Below are 16789 nucleotides of genomic sequence, written 5' to 3' on the forward strand. Positions count from 1 at the left end.
GTTTGCCTTCATTTCTGATTTTTAAGCAAACATTCTTATCAGATCAGTAATCTCTTCTCAGTCAATTGTACTAGCCTGATGGGTTTTTTTTTTATTAATTTTGTGTGTGTGTGTGTGTGTGTATTTTTCCAAAGTTAGAAGTGGAGAGGCAGAAAGACAGACTCCCGCATGCACCCGACCGGGATCCACCTGGCATGCCCACCAGGGGTGATGTTCTGCCCATCTGGGCCGTTGCTCTGTTGCAATTGGAGCCATTCTAGTGCCTGAGGTAGAGGCCATGGAGCCATCCTCAGCACCCGGGCCAACTTTGCTCCAATGGAGCCTTGGCTACAGGAGGGGAAGAGAGAGACAGAGCGGAAGGAGAGGAGGAGGGGTGGAGAAAGACAACTATCACTTTATACAACTATGTTGTATAAGACTGTTCTGATAAGACCATGATTTAATTGCCCATGACACAGATATATATATATTACATAATGACTCCAAATGAACAGTCTAGTACAGATTAGAGAAAAACAGACAGAAATGAATTTGTGAACCTTTAATTTTAAGTAAACTTCTGGCAAAAAGAAAAAAAATAATCGGGTTAGAATCGTTTCAAATTGCATCCTCAAAACGAGCACCCTTCACCATCTTTCTTTTATTCCTTTTGCTGTGATACAACTAAAAAGGCCCATAAGTACTCCCCTGGGTCTCAGGTGATAGTTTTCCAAGAGCAAAAGCTCATTTTCTCTGTACAGTGAAAGCCGGCATTTGGATGGGCTGGATTGGGTGGACAGGCTGGAACACTGGCTTCTTTCTCATTTCAGAGAGGGTTTTCACTGTAGGCAGCAGCTGATTCCTTTTGATGATCTGTAAGGCCAGCTGGGTATTACCTATAAAAACACTTCCCATTAAAAACAAGACCACCACATACAGAGCAAGCCGTCAGAATCCTGCGAGGGGGTAGCGATGTCCTAGAAGAGCAGTGGCCAGCCCCTCTGCCACACTCTGGCGTCACACAGACCTCAGTCCCATCCCAACAAAGTCCAATGTAAGAGGTCACGGGTGTGACCTGGGCAATGGGAGGTTTTTTTGTTTTTTGTTTTTTTTTTTAATTTATTCATTTTTTAGAGAAGAGAGGGAGAGACAGAGAGAGAGAAGGGAGGAGGAGCTGGAAGCATCAACTCCCATATGTGCCTTGACCAGGCAAGCCCAGGGTTTTGAACCGGCGACCTCAGCATTTCCAGGTCGACGCTTTATCCACTGCGCCACCACAGGTCAGGCTTTTTTTTTTTTTTAATTTTTTATTTATTCATTTTAGAGAGGAGAGGGAGAGACAGAGAGAGAGAAGGGGGGGAGGAGCTAGAAGCATCAACTCCCATATGTGCCTTGACCAGGCAAGCCCAGGGTTTCGAACCGGCGACCTCAGCATTTCCAGGTCGACGCTTTATCCACTGCGCCACCACAGGTCAGGCGGCAATGGGAGTTTTTAAAGCGCCCCAGTGATATTATTTTAAGAGTTTCCTTATTCATTTTAGAGAAAGGAGAGAGAGATAGAGAGAGAGGAAAGAGCAGGAAGCATCAACTCCCACATATGCCTTGAATAGGCAAACCCAAAGTTTCGAACTGGCAACCTCAACATTCAAGGTCGACACTTTATCCACTGTGCCACCACAGGCAGGCACCCCAGTGATTCTAAGGTTCTAGCCAAGGCTGAAAGCTTGTCTACAGGTAGAATGCACAAAAGGGATCTGGAACCAGGCACTACACTGAACCAGGCCTTTCAGGAGGCCAAGGCCTGCTGGGTGCCAGGCATTCAATGCCCCTTCCTTAGCCATAAGGAATGGATTTCCATGACCCACAAGAAGGTATGACTTTCAACTTTCACTATTTCTGTCTCTTTTTAATTCAGTGAGAGGAAAGGAGGCAGAGAAACAGACTCCTGCATGCGTCCCAACTGGGATCCACTGGGCAAGCCCAGTAGGGGGTGATGCTCTGCCCATCTGGGGAGTTGTTCCATAACTGAGCTCTTCTTAGCACCTGAGGTGGAGGCCATGGAGCCATCCTCAGTGCCCAGCCCAACTCATTCCAATTGAGCCATGGCTACAGGAAGGGAAGAGAGAGAAAGAGAGAGAGAAAAAGAGAAACTAGAGGGGAAGGGTAGAGAAGCAGATGGGCACTTCTCCTGTGTGCCCTGACCAGGAATTGAACCTGAGACATCCACACACTGGGCTGATGCTCTACCACTGAGCCAACCGGCCAGGGCCTATTTCTGTCTCTCCTAATTTCTCCCATTCACACCTTTTTCCCCACTTCATGCTCTTTCTTATGTAGGACCCACAGCCTTTCTTCTAGGGAGCCCCATCCTAGAGGGTGCATATGCTTCAGAGGTATAACCTGATTTAGGTTTGGATAAATGATTCTTAGCAAAAACTGACTTACTGTAAACTCATTATTTTATTTTATTTTATTTTTTAAAGAGACAGAGAGAGAGAGAGAGAGAGTCAGAGAGAGGGATAGGTAGGGACAGACAGACAGGAACGGAGAGAGATGAGAAGCATCAATCATCAGTTTTTCGTTGTGGCCCTCTTAATTGTTCATTGATTGCTTTCTCATATGTGTCTTGACCGTGGGGCCTTCAGCAGACCGAGTAACCCCTTGCTCGAGCCAGCGACCTTGGGTCCAAGCTGGTGAGCTTTGCTCAAACCAGATGAGCCCGCGCTCAAGCTGGCGACCTCGGGGTCTCGAACCTGGGTTCTCCGCATCCCAGTCCAACGCTCTATCCACTGTGCCACCGCCTGGTCAGGCTGTAAACTCATTTTTAATGACATTTCTGTTCAAAATAAGTCAGGTGTACAACTGAGAGCAACTGGCATTCTGACTCATATCAATTAGTCATTTGGCTGTCCAAGAGAAAGGTTAATCAGTAGGGATTAATTATAACTAAGTGTCAGAAGTTAAGCTATTCTGCATTTTCACAGATAAAGGAAATATGCTTAACTTGCAAGAAGTAGGGATTTGTAAGATACCAAAAATCCCAACCTACATTTTTGTTTAGAAGAACTTGATGGGTAATATTTTCAAGGATAGCAAAGTTTCGATTTCTCTCTCTCTCTCTCTTTTTTTTTTAGTGAGAGGAAGAGAGAGAGAAGGGGGGAGGGAAGGACAGATAGGGACAGACAGGAAGGAAGAGAGATGAGAAACATCAACTCATAGTTGTGACCCCTTAGTTGTTCATTGATTGCTTTCTCAGATGTACCTTGACTGGGGGGTTACAGCAGAGCCAGTGACTCCTTGCTCAAGTCAGCAATCTTGGGCTTCAAGCCAGTTATTTTAGGCTCAAGCCAACGAACATGGGGTCACTTCTATGATCCTACGCTGAAGCTGGTGACCCCACACTCAAGCTGGCGACCTCAGGGTTTCAAACCTGGGTCCTCAGCATCCCAGGCCAATACTCCATCCCCTGCACCACCACCTGATCGGGCCCAAAGGTTCAATTTCAAAGAGGAAAAGGGACACCAAAAATCTTGAGCTCTTTGAAGAGGATGAGAGAAGACTTCCTTACCATTCTGCAGTTCCAGGTAGACTGCCAGGAGGATGGCTTCTGGGGGCACCTCTTTAGGATGGATCATTGAAGCCGCCTGTGCTCAAAACAAAAACGACACACGAAATCAGCAGCTTAAGATACAAACTCCAAGTACAGTAATGTTAAAAAAAAAAAAAGACTGTCAGCCTACTAATGACCAGTTAGAAACTTATTCAAGCTCACTGGCCATTGCCACATGCCCTCTTAGGGATGGCTACAGCTCTGTTCTGAGGGCTCTCAGGGGCCTTTATCTTGATCCCTACCAATGGAGCCAGACGGGTCACTTTTACTTGAATGTTTTCCCTCGCCTACTTCTACTTCGTCCTGGGCTCGTCAGGCAAGGCTGTTCTCCCGCCTTGGTGTCCCCTGCTGGCCTGGGTTCTGCCTCCTGGCCACACTGGGTTTGAGAGGGGCGATCAGACCCTCCTGATCCACACCCCAGTCATCCAGCCAAGTCTGTGGTGGCTTTCCACCACAGACACTGTGCCACTCACAGTGAACTCTGCCCGCCCATTCGTTTTCTTAAGTAACAGGTCAGTACTGTAACCTGCAAGAGGCCAGTGTGAACAACAGGAATTTACACCTGGAGGCTGGTGACAAGGAAACAAGACAACACGGCATAAGCAACATCTCCATTCTTAAGGCCCGGAGCAACACGATTTAGTCAAATAATTTACTTGCTCAGGCCACATGCTGCCCTTCCGTACATCGGAGAGCCATGCACCAGCCAGCAGCACCCGTCCGTCCAGGCCCGCGGACAGGAAGCCTGTCCTGCTCTGGTCGAAGGTGCCGAGTCGCAGGCGTACCGCCTCAGTCCGGGCCACTCTGGACTGCGGCTTCCACCCTTCCTGTCACCTCGCTCTTCCCCCTTCGTTTCAGGAGCTCGTGCTTCCAGACGCTTTGCTTCCTCCCTGACAGGAAGTGCCCTTCTGCCAATGATTACTGACCAGAGGTGGGCGTAGGGTAAGGCAGGGACGTACCCAGATATTAAACACATGTGCACATAACTAGCGATGCCCCTAACAAATGTACCTGCATGCTGGGGAGAGGAAAGGAGTGTGCTGTGGGTAGGAAGAGAGAACACGGCTTCCGACAGAGAGCTTCCGGGCAAGGGAAGCCAGCCTTATTACTCCCTGCAGGGTCCGCACCGGACAGGCAGACAGTGGGGGAGATGGCATCGCAGGCCGAGAGGAGAAGGCGGGAGTTGTCTGTGGACCCGACCCGTGCCCCAGGAGCCAGTTCCCGGCAGCACTAGAAGGCACCTCAGACTGGTGGGGACTCTCGCCCGGAGCACATGCCCCCGAGCTCCCTGTGAGTAAGGCCGGGGCTTACTCACCACGTCACTGAGGTACAGCAACTCAGGCCAGAAAACGAGATTTTCTACTTTCAGACCCCGCTTCATACAGGCAAGATCACCTTTACAGCATTTTGTGAATATTAAAATATTCATTTGCCCTCCAATTGGCTATTAATACAGGTCATTTCTTTACTCCTTGCATTGACTAGAGCAGGGGTCGGGAATCTTTTTGGCTGAGAGAGCTATGAACGCCACATATTTTAAAATGTATTCCATGAGAGCCATACAACTACCCGTGTATGTTACACATTATCCAATAAAAATTGGGTGTGGTCCCGAGGACAGCTGTGATTGGCTCTAGCCACCCGCAACCATGAACATGAGCGGTAGGAAATGAATGGATTGTAATACATGAGAATGTTTTATATTTTTAACATTATTTTTTTTTATTAAAGATTTGTCTGTGAGCCTGATGCAGCCATCAAAAGAGCCACATCTGGCTCGCAAGCCATAGGTTCCTGACCCCTGGACTAGAGTCTGCAGTTTTTTCTTTAATTGATTGATTTTAGAGAAAGAGAAGGGGGCATGCGGAGAGGGAGAAGGGGAGAGAGAGAGAAACATTCATTTGCTGTTCCACTTAGTTGTACACTCATTGGTTGCTTTCTGTATATGCCCTGACTGGGGATTGAACACACAACCTTGGCGTTTCAGGACGATGCTCTAATTCAGTGTTCCCAACCCCCGGGCTGTGGACCAGTACCGGTCCGTGGGCCATTTGGTACCGGTCCGCAGAGAAAGAATAAATAACTTACATTATTTCCGTTTTATTTATATTTAAGTCTGAATGATGTTTAATTTTTAAAAAATGACCAGATTCCCTGTTACACCCTAAGACTCACTCTTGATGCTTGTCTTGGTCACGTGATACATTTATCCGTCCCACCCTAAAGGCCGGTCCGTGAAAATATTTTCTGACATTAAACCGGTCCGTGGCCCAAAGAAGGTTGGGGACCACTGCTCTAATGGACTGCGCTAACCCGCAGGGTGAGCTTTTTCTATTATGAGATTTAACGGCATTTTGCTTACTGGCTGCTCAGATGGTGAGTGGTCAGTAGGCAACCTCCGAGACAGCTACTCGGAGGCCTTCCTAAGCCTTCACATCATTGTCCTGTCCGCCCAGGCAGGGTGGGTCTCCCAATTAACAAAGGGCCAGCCACTGGATTAACCTAAAAACCAAGGGACCAAAACAAAAAACCCCTGTGGACCCCGAGCCAGGCCTGGCCCCATCTGTCCTCCCAGCGCAGCAGCCGCCTGGCCAGCTGCTGCTGCACAAGAGCCTGAGCTGGATCACACACGCTGTAACTTTAGATCCAGAGCCCTCTCTGCTGCAGTCACTGGGGTGCACGGGCACTTTCAGCAGGGCTGTGAAATACCCTTGCCTTGCCACGGACAACAGTGAAACATGTGAACCCATCTGACTCGGGTACTCAATTCCTAGATAAGATCAAACAAACATGTTTCCCTGGATAGTCGATCACTTAACTGTTCTGACTCTGGCTAAGAAATGCTGACTGGATGCCACTGAGTGGACTAAACATCGCTCGAGGTTAATTTCTGCATGGTAAGCTCCATCTCTGCTAGACACAACAAAGCAGCCTCCAGAGGAAGGAGATTTCCTGAAGCCACTAGCCTGAGAATCAGTTTAATACCAATGTCAGTGACTCTGACAGCACATGGGGATGTGGGCTCTCTCGTGTGCTGCTGGTGAACACGTCTCTTGACACAAACTTTCCATATTAAAAATCTTACAATCTGTATATCCTCTGACCTTGCAGTCCTCTCTTTAACGAGGCATCTCCTGGCTGTAAGGCCCACAGGGCAGGGTTGTATGCAGCATGCCTACGTATTCACTAACTCCCACGGCTGAGCACGCAGGTGAGTGCTCAGCAGATAGCTGCTGAATTACTATCCCTTGGCGGAATTATCGCTTCCCATTCTGTGAAATCCCTCTGGGGCTGCCAGTGTGAGACCTGCTGCCCTACTACTACAGGTAAAGGTCCATGCCCACGACTGGTCCAGGGATTGGCTGGTGACCCAGGGGTCCAAGCAGCATCTTCCGTGAGACCTGCTGATGATGCGACATTTCAGTAGCAGAAATCAGGTCTGTGTTAGTTACAGGTGGCCAGTAGCTTTCTTTAGCGTATGTGGATTGTCTTTGGGTCTGACTTTTTAAACCCTGTCTTTCTGAAAGGTACATTTGTAATTTTAGTTTTTTAATAGATGTAGATTCACATAAATCAAAATTAAAATGTATACAAGTATCGCCTGACCAGTCGGTGGTGCAGTGGATAGAGCGTAGGACTGGGATGCAGAGAACCCAGGTTCAAGACCCCAAAGTAACCAGCTTGAGCGCAGGCTCATCTGGTTTGAGCAAAAGCTCACCAGCTGGGACCCAAGGTCGCTGGCTTGAGGAAGGGTCTGCTGAAGGCCTGCGGTCAAGGCACATATGAGAAAGTAATCAATGAACAACTAAGGTGTCAACGAAAAACTGATGATTGATGCTTCTCATCTCTCTTAGTTCCTGTCTGTCCCTATCTATCCCTCTCTCTGACTCTCTGTCTCTGTAAAAACAAACAAACAACAAAAAAAAAAAAACGTATACAAGTATCCAGTGAAGTCTCCCATTTTAGTGCTCCAGCCACAAAGCCGCCCTGAAGCCCAGGTCAGCAGGTGCCGCCCCTCCGGGGGCCTGTGCGTGCACAGGACACAGAGAAGGCTGCATTTCGGTCTTTTCACTTGGTATGTCATGGGTTATCATTTTAGTGCACAGTTTACAGCTCTGTACTGTTAGGCTCTATGGATGCACCATTATTTACTTAAGTGATCCCTATTTAGATGGTTTCCAATCTTGAAATTTAAATCATTAAAAAATCATCAGGATAAAACTCTCCATTAAGTGCCTCGGTTCATTTTCCCTTTTTCCTAAAGCAAATCCTTAGGTTCATGTTCAATACTGATCAGTTGTTTACCTTGCAAGAGTATATTCAAGCTTGGAAAATAACATTCCAGTGTTTAACAGACTCACCCACAGCCTCAAACAGAGTAACAGCAGCCAAGCTCCAGGCCCGCTGCGGGCTGCTGTACGAGGGGCCCCCGGCAACCCTGCTCCAGCCTCACCTGCTGCAGACACTTGCGGGCTTTGTCATACTCGCTCCGCAGGCAGTAGGCGCTGCCAAGGTTAAACAGCATCACGGACCTGGCATAGCTGACGGAACTGGGGTAGCACTGAGGGGCCCGCTTCCCAGCTGCGGAAACAAAGAGCACAGAGGCGGGTGAAGAGGCCGGGCCCAGGGCGAGGGGGCACCCCCAGCCACTGCCCCTGGAGGGGCTCAGAACAAGCCCAGCGCCACCGCTCTGGCCTGACAAGTGAAGGACACAGAGGATGGAGCCTGGGCCTTCGGGACGCGGGCCAGGCTACTTCGGTATTTACGAAACTTCTCACTTACAGGATTCCATCGCTTCGTTGTCTCCTTTGTCTGATCCTACAAAGACATGAAGTAAGTCTGAGGAAGCAGGACAACACAGTATGTATTCGAAGAGCCTAATTTTCTTTAGGAAATGAAAATCGAAAAGCAAGGCAATTGTAACAGTCTTTCCTTTTCTCTTGGGAGGTTCTGTTGAAAGACATTAGAATGCTCCCACCACCTACCACCCCATGCCTAGAAACAACATTAACTATGGGAATGCCACCTCACGTCCTCAAAATACTTAGCCATGACTCAAACCTGACTTTTGAATGCAGTATTTTACTTTCCTCTAGATTGTGGAATCCCCCGGAGAGAAAAATACAGTAGGAGAATGAAAATGAATAGTTCTGACACTATCAGCCTTTTAAAAGTTAGACACTATGATCATGATATGATAAACTCCTAGATCTACTTAGCAAACAATTACTACAAAGTCAGTACAGTCAAAAATGTAGAGAGCCGCCCGAAAACTTCCTTCCCTTCACAACTGCGCCCTTAAATTTCCACACATACTGAGCTACAATAGGAAGGAAGTGGAAATGGTGACCACTTCTGATCAAATGTGTCTTCATTAACCTTGGTCCTGTTCATTTGAAGAGATCCCTAAGGAGACATCAGTGACATTCTCTGGGTTCAAGTGTGTAATGGCATCAGATATTCTGTCCAGAGAGATGAGGGCTTCTGCAGCATACAGATGACCCAAAAACCTAAAATTGGAAAAAAACAAACAAAAAACAAAAACAAAACAGATTTCAAACCAAAAAGTAGGCAATCACAAAAACACCCAATGCAGAATGAAGTCTGGTGTATGTTTAATGTATTTCAAGTCTTTGAATTGAAATCTGAGTTTATAAATGGATCGTGTAAGGTGATTTAAAACAGGATTAGACGTATTATACCAGGGGTTGGGAACCTTTTTGGCTGAGAGAGCCAATAATGTCACATATTTTAAAATGTAATTCCATGAGAGCCATACAATGACCCATGTACATTATACATCATCCAATAAAAATTTGGTGTTGTCCCGGAGGACAGCTGTGATTAGCTCCAGCCACCCGCAACCATGAACATGAGAAGTAGGAAATGAATGGATTGTAATACATGAGAATGTTTTATATTTTTAACCTTATTATTATTTTTATTAAAGATTTGTCTGCAAGCCAGATGCAGCCATCAAAAGAGCCACATCTGGCTCGTGAGCCATAGGTTCCCGACCCCTGTATTATACCCTTGTTCAAAATCGTAATGATGTTTTTCTACATGAGAACCAAAAAAAAAAATTATTTTTTTTTTTTGCATTTTTCTGAAGTTGGAAACGAGAAAGCAGTCAGACAGACTGCTGCATGCTCCCAACCGGGATCCACCCGGCACGCCCACCAGGGGGCGATGTTCTGCCCATCTGGGGCGTTGCTCTGTTGCAACCAGAGCCATTCTAGCGCCTGAGGCAGAGGCCAAGGAGCCATCCTCAGCGCTCAGGCCAACTTTGCTCCAATGGAGCCTCGGCTGCGGGAGGGGAAGAGAGAGACAGAGAGGAAGGAGAGGGGGAGGGGTGGAGAAGCAGATGGGTGCTTCTCCTGTGTGCCCTGTCTGGGAATCGAACCTGGGACTCCTACACGCCAGGCCGAAGCTCTACCACTGAACCAACCGGCCAGGGCAAAAAACTTTTATAGATTCCTCTGTCCCTACCAGACAGTGTCCTGAGTAGGGCACGCACCCGCTGCTCCCCTGCAGCTAAGCCTTCTTCGGCTCCAAGCTGGGCCTCACCTCCTCAGCCGTTATCTGACTCCTCCTCTGGAAGCGCCAGCTCCTGTCTCACCTCTGCCACACTGCTCCACCTGAGTCTGTCCAACACGGATCCTGGCTCCTCAAATCTGAGACCCTCTTCAATTTGACCACATTCTGGGATTTAGGCCTATTAGTTACTAGAGCTCTTTATTTCCTTATTAAGCAATTTCTTCTAACAGGGCTGCGTTGACCTTGTTTTAACTTTTTTATTTTCTTTAATACATCGATCGGGGTGACACTGGTTAACATAATTATACAGGTTTCACGTGTGCAATGACCTTTTATTTTGTTTTCCTACCAAGCATCCTAACAGAAATGAAAATTAAAAATATCAGTAACTTCAAGTACATTTTGAAATGAGATTATTTTAAAAATTTCATTTAAGCAATATCCACAAGCCAATAATCATCAAAAAGACAGACACATAAATTCAAACAAAACTTCAAACTGTCTTCTGTGAATTTACTTAAAACATTTTTTTTAACCAAATGAAATGCCTTCATGACACCCCAAACCCAGATATCCTTGACTAGGTAGCTAGAAGCCACAAGCAGCAGGGTCAAGCTCCTGTGGTATTTAGTCTGCCAAATGCAGAAAGACGTGCTGATCCAGACCAGGGAGATGGATTAAGAAGCCTATGGTTAGGACAGAAGGGTTAAGAGAATGAAAAAGAAATAAACCAGACATGGCTTGGCCAACCCCTCAGAAGTTAGCTAAGAAATCACACAACCTAGAAATTTTGTTTCTTTGACATTCAAATGAAAGAAGCTGATAAATGAAGTTAAAACTGTCCAGCAAATGCCAGGAAAAGAATCTACTTGGGATTATTTAAGAAGAGTAATCACAATGTTAACCAAAGGATTCAAAAAGCAGCAAGCATTTGTTTCATTGTTGACAAGAAAAAACACCGCTTGAACAATGGCCACGCACACCACAATCTGAACACGGCAATTTCTGTGGTGGCGGCAGCCGCAGCTCCTGACCAGTGTTTCATGGACATGGACAATGAGGATAGAAGGCACCTTAGACCAACCCACCTGCCCTGAACTGAACTCAGAATCCTCCAGGCCTGAATATTAGACACACTTTTCTCAAAGAAGAGCAGGAGTTCCCTCCCACAGGAATTGTGAGAAAGTCTCAAGTTACAGGAGGGACAAGTTATGTTTGGGGAACTCTGGCCTGAAACAACCTTAATCAATGTGAAGTTTAGATGATTTATATTATAAAGTAATTATTTTTTCAAAGACAAAAAATTAGTCCTGGCCGGATAGCTTGGCTGGTTAGAGCCTCATCCTGAAGCACAGAGGTTTCTGGTTCAATCCCCAGTCAGGGCACATACAGGAACAGATGTTCCTGCCTCTTTCCTGCTCTCTCCCTCCCCCTCTCTAAAATCAATAAAATACACATTAAAAAATAAATAAAATTAAAACATTTACAGAATCATTCCTCAGAGTATGACCTTACAATTCTAAGTGTCACATTTTATAAACAAGACTACTAAAAGGCAAATATGTAGTTATATTTTGGAGACTGTAAGAATATACCCACAAGATCAATGAAAAAACAGCTTCATAATGTTATACAGAGCATTTGTGGCTTTGTATAAAATATCTAGCATCAGCATCATACAAAGGTTGCATACTGCAACTTAATTCCAAGATGGTTTGTTTTAGAAATTTCTAGAATGACAATGATACTAATATTGAAGAGGAGTCTAAAAAGTCTGACTAAAACTCACATACTCAGGAAATGGCACAGTAGTTTGAAAAAATATTTTAAAACTTTTATTTGGCCCTGGTCGGTTGGCTCAATGGTTGAGTGTTGGCTTGGCGTGCAGGAGTCCCAGGTTCGATTCCCAGCCAGGGCACACAGGAGAAGCGCCCATCTGCTTCTCCACCCTCCCCCTCTCCTTCCTCTCTGTCTCTCTTCTCCTCCCGCAGCCGAGGCTCCATTGGAGCAAAGATGGCCTGGGTGCTAAGGATGATTCCATGGCCTCCGCCTCAGGCACTAGAATGGCTCTAGCTACAACGGAGCAACACTCCAGATGGGGAGAGCATCACCCCCAGTGGGCATGCTGGGTGGATCCGGTTGGGCACATGCAGGAGCCTGTCTGACTGCCTCCCCGCTTCTCACTTTGGAAAAATACAATAAAAAAAAAGGTCTATTTAAATTGCATTCCTTGAGGCAGATTTATCAAGGTGACCAAATTCCCTTTTTGTGGGTCTGCTGAGGACTCACCTTATATTAAGGCTAATATATGGTGATATGTCCTAGTCAAACCTGGTAGCGGACACTAGAGCCATGATGGCGAACCTTTTTATAAAAACCGCCCACTTTTGCAGTGCTGGTCAGCCTGGTCCCTCCTGCCCACTAGTGGGCATTCCAGCTTTCATGGTGGGTGGTAGCGGAGCAAACAAACGGCAATGCGATTGGCTCATCATAAAAGCTGAACCGCCCACTAGTGGGCGGGAGGGACCAGGCTGACCAGCACTGCAAAAGTGGGCGGTTTTTATAAAAAGGTTTTTATCCCGGCACTAGAGAGTCCAAAGTTTCTACCTAATGCCTGAGGCAGCAGGTGCCATTTCCATTCATCTTTGAGGTGCAACAAGTGAACAAGTTTCAGTACCAAACATGAAATTACCAGTTGCTTTCCCCAGATAATAAATATTCCACCAGAGGAGTACAAAGCAGCACCATGCACCACAAACTAACTGGAAACCTCCCAACACAACCAACCAGGGCCACACAGGGCATGTCACACTTACTTAAGAGATCCTGACAGCTTGGGCTGCTGAAGAAGTTTATCTGCGTGATTCAAAGCCATAAGGTTATCGCCCAAAGCCAGAGCCACGTAAGCACTACAGGCCAGGATGGAGCACCTGCAACACAGAAGGGAAGGGCTGAGAACCCGGGTTACAAAGCACACAATGGCTACATTTGTTAAAAATGAAAGAAGGCCCTCATTATGACTCTGACAATCTGGACACCAGGACAGCAGAGAGGAGGCCACAATACTAATGGCAAATAATGACAACAATTTATAAAACTATTATCTGAAGCACAGAGTAGCTTATTTACCTAAATCATCTTTAGCTTCCATACAACTGACCCCATCTCCAACAAATTAACCAAATAGAGTTACCATATATATGTAGCCTGTAAAAAAAAATAATGTAGTTACTGGCTTAGTGAGAACTTACTTCCATAGGACATATCTTCCTTTAAAAATTTTATTTATTGATTGATTTTAGAGAGAGAGAGACAGACAGATAGGAACATCGATCTGCTCCTGTATGTGCCCTGACCAGGGATTGAACCCGCAACCTTTGCCTATCAGATGCTCTAACCAACCAAGCTCACTGATCAGGGCCATAGAACCTATCTTTTAACATCCCAGAAATAAAGCTATAGAAGCAGATGTTACTCTTCCTATCTATATTTGAGATTTTGCTAAGAAACAATTAATTTACTAAAAATCCATTTAACTTGCCTGACCAGGCGGTGGTGCAATGGATAGAGCGTTGGACTGGGATGCGGAGGACCCAGGTTCAAGACCCTGAGGTCGCCAGCTTGAGCATGGGCTCATCTGGTTTGAGCAAAAAGCTCACCAGCTTGGACCCAAGGTCGCTGGCTCGAGGTGCGGGGGCGGGGGGTGTCACTCGGTCTGCTATAGCCCCACGGTCGGGGCACATATGAGAAAGAAATCAATGAACAACTAAGGTGTCACAGCAAAGATTGAGGCTTCTCGGCTCTCTCCATTCCTATCTGTCTGTCCCTATCTGTCCCTCTCTCTGATTCTCTCTGTCTCTGTAATAAATAAATAAATAAATAAATAAATAAATAAATAAAATCCATTTAACTTAGTAAATGTAAAGTGTCCTTCTCTGAGCCTATTAAGAAGTCTACAGCTCTTGTTAAGCAACAATATCGAGAAACTAAAAGAATTTCATTTACATAAATACTATTATCCTAAATAAATACACATATATAAGAAAAGATCCAGGCTGAATAAATACATATGAAAATAAAAAATTTAAGTTACATTGATTTTGCTAAATTGGGTTGGAAACCTAAATTTCTGTTTGATTTTCTATTTAATGTGCAGCTCATTTAAAACAGGTCCAGCTAAAGACTTGACACTAATAGATCACTCGAATGTTAAACAACCATTCCACAAGGCAATCTTAAAATAAACCCCTGTCAAATCGAAATGAAGTCTGAATGGCCGGCCACAAACGATCTGACTTAGATACAGCGTTTTGAGTTATGTTTATAAATTACAATACACGTGTGTATCATTAAGTGCATCTGGGTTGTAATTTCAGTCTAGGAAGAATGTTACTGTATCACCATAAAGGTTTCTAACTCTGAAATCCTCTGACCGGAAGCAGCCCTTCTGGTGAAAGCACACTGGGGCCCAGGCAGGAGTAGCCTGCTGTTTCCTCTCACTGGCCCACCCCTGCTGGCTGGAACCTGTGAAAATGATCCTCTAAGGCAGGGGTAGTCAACCTTTTTATACCTACCGCCTACTTTTGTATCTCTGTTAGTAGTAAAACTTTCTAACCGCCCACCAGTTCCACAGTAATGGTGATTTATAAAGTAGGGAAGTAACTTGACTTTATAAAATGTATAAAGCAGAGTTACAGCAAGTTAAAGCATATAATAATAATTACTTACCAAGTACTTTATGTCGGATTTTCACTAAGTTTGGCAGAATAAATCTTTATAAAACAACTTACTATATATATTAAATAGTTAAATATATCTTTTTATTTATACTTTGGTTGCTACGCTACCGCCCACCATGAAAGCTGGAACGCCCCCTAGTGGGCGGTAGGGACCAGGTTGACTACCACTGCTCTAACGGAAAAGGAGTCCCTTAACTCCTAACAACATGGAAAAGTAGACTAGTCCCCAGGAACGAAAAAGGAAACTGAGACTTAGGGCCTTGGGCTCCAGTGGGAAGGCTGAAAGACTGCCTGATGTGGTTCCTGTGTTATCAGTGGAGAAACTGAGATTCAAAGTAATTAAATACACTGTTCTCTAGCTCAGAGCGTATGATTGGTCAGGTTAACAATCCATACCGCAGACTCCCAACTCACTGCTCTTCCCGCCCTAGCACATTGCTTCTCCATCAATTCACAGGACAAAACTAAAGTAGGAAGATAGGATTACATCGTGCTTTTTCGAATGCATATATAACTAACTGTGCATATATATGGACTTATCTTTTTTAAAAGGGAGAGAACAATTTAATCCAAATATTACAAGTTTAAAATTTGTTACTGAGCACATCATTGAAAATCTGAACCCTGTTCCCGGGGAAGAGTAAGAGCAGGCAAGTAGTGTCATTTCCAAAGGGATTTTCCTGACGAGCCTACTGTCAATATCCCTGTCTCTCCAAGCCTTCTTCCCCAGAGAGACCACTCTGTGGCCACAGCCCCTGCAGGGAATCCTCGGCTACTTCTCTCCCTTTTCAGAAGCAGTGAGTGGTTAGCTCCCCATGTAGTGAGATCACGGTTACTTAATTTCCTCTTTTGGCTTACTTGTAGTTTTTCTGTTAAAAGGACAATGAACATTTATCGAGCAGCCAGGTATGTATTGCTTATGAGGAAGACTTTTTTTTTTGTATTTTTCTGAAGTTGGAAACGGGGAGGCAGTCAGACAGATTCCCGCATGCACCCGACCAGGATCCACCTGGCATGCCCACCAGGGATCCACCTGGCACGCCCACCAGGGGGCAATGCTCTGCCTATCTGGGGCGTTGCTCTGTTGCAACCAGAGCCACTCTAGCGCCTGAGACAGAGGCCACAGAGCCATCCTCAGCGCCCGGGCCAACTTTGCTCCAATGGAGCCTTGGCTGCAGGAGGGGAAGAGAGAGACAGAGAGGAAGGAGACGGGGAGGGGTGGAGAAGCAGATGGGCGACTCTCCTGTGTGCCCTGGCCGGGAATCAAACCCAGGACTCCTGCATGCCAGGCCAACGCTCTACCACTAAGCCAACCAGCCAGGGCTAGGAAGAAGACTTTGAAAGCCCTGGGTCAAGTTTTCCAGAGGCCTTAGGAGAGAGACCATCAGCTCAAGGGCCTAGAATGACAGTCACAAAGTTTCATATCCATTTTCAGTTGTCACTCTGTCAAAGATGGGGACAAAACGTAAACTCTTTCAAAGCAGAAGCTCTCTCTTTTGTTCCTCACAGAAAGATGAGAGCAGTTTCTCACCCCTTGAAGCAGGTGTTTAATAGGTATGACCAGATCACAGTTTTCAGGGTTTTAAGTGTACTTCTCCAGGCACCCAGAGCCATGGCTGTCCTGCTGGTAGGCCACCTTGCTGACCAGACTCCCACAGGGGAGCCACCCTGAGTGCCCTCCGTCCCAGCGTCTAGGACGGCCGCACCTCAGGCCGGCTTGCTGGGAAAAGTCTGCACTGGCCTCTCCCGACAGTAGGGGGGCCATTACTGCTCCAGCCCACTGTCAAGCCCACTTTGGGTCCAGGAATCAGTCATGTAAGATTTGCAGCAAGGACTGTTTCCCAGAAAGTCCAAACTATAATTATGTACAAGGTCAAAACCTGTTTTCCTCAATTTTTGCCCCTTTTACTGTAAGATACCATAT

General features: G+C 46.0%; 1 protein-coding gene across 2 annotated transcripts in view; it reads right to left on the minus strand.

The window, feature by feature from the left end:
- Positions 1 to 528: 528 nt before the first annotated feature.
- The window catches only part of CNOT10 (CCR4-NOT transcription complex subunit 10), a 66103-nt gene continuing 49842 nt past the window's right edge, over positions 529 to 16789 (minus strand). For both annotated transcript variants that reach the window (XM_066351186.1, XM_066351185.1), the window contains exons 14-19: positions 12943 to 13056; positions 8969 to 9099; positions 8372 to 8407; positions 8043 to 8170; positions 3548 to 3623; positions 529 to 875 (exon numbers count right to left, since the gene is read on the minus strand). In XM_066351186.1, coding sequence (XP_066207283.1) covers positions 724 to 875; positions 3548 to 3623; positions 8043 to 8170; positions 8372 to 8407; positions 8969 to 9099; positions 12943 to 13056 — 637 coding nt within the window. In that variant the 3' untranslated portion in view covers positions 529 to 723. The remainder of the gene's footprint in view (positions 876 to 3547; positions 3624 to 8042; positions 8171 to 8371; positions 8408 to 8968; positions 9100 to 12942; positions 13057 to 16789) is intronic.

The sequence above is a fragment of the Saccopteryx leptura genome, chromosome 10 (genome assembly GCF_036850995.1).
Source record: "Saccopteryx leptura isolate mSacLep1 chromosome 10, mSacLep1_pri_phased_curated, whole genome shotgun sequence".
In the NCBI taxonomy this organism is placed as follows: domain Eukaryota; kingdom Metazoa; phylum Chordata; class Mammalia; order Chiroptera; family Emballonuridae; genus Saccopteryx; species Saccopteryx leptura.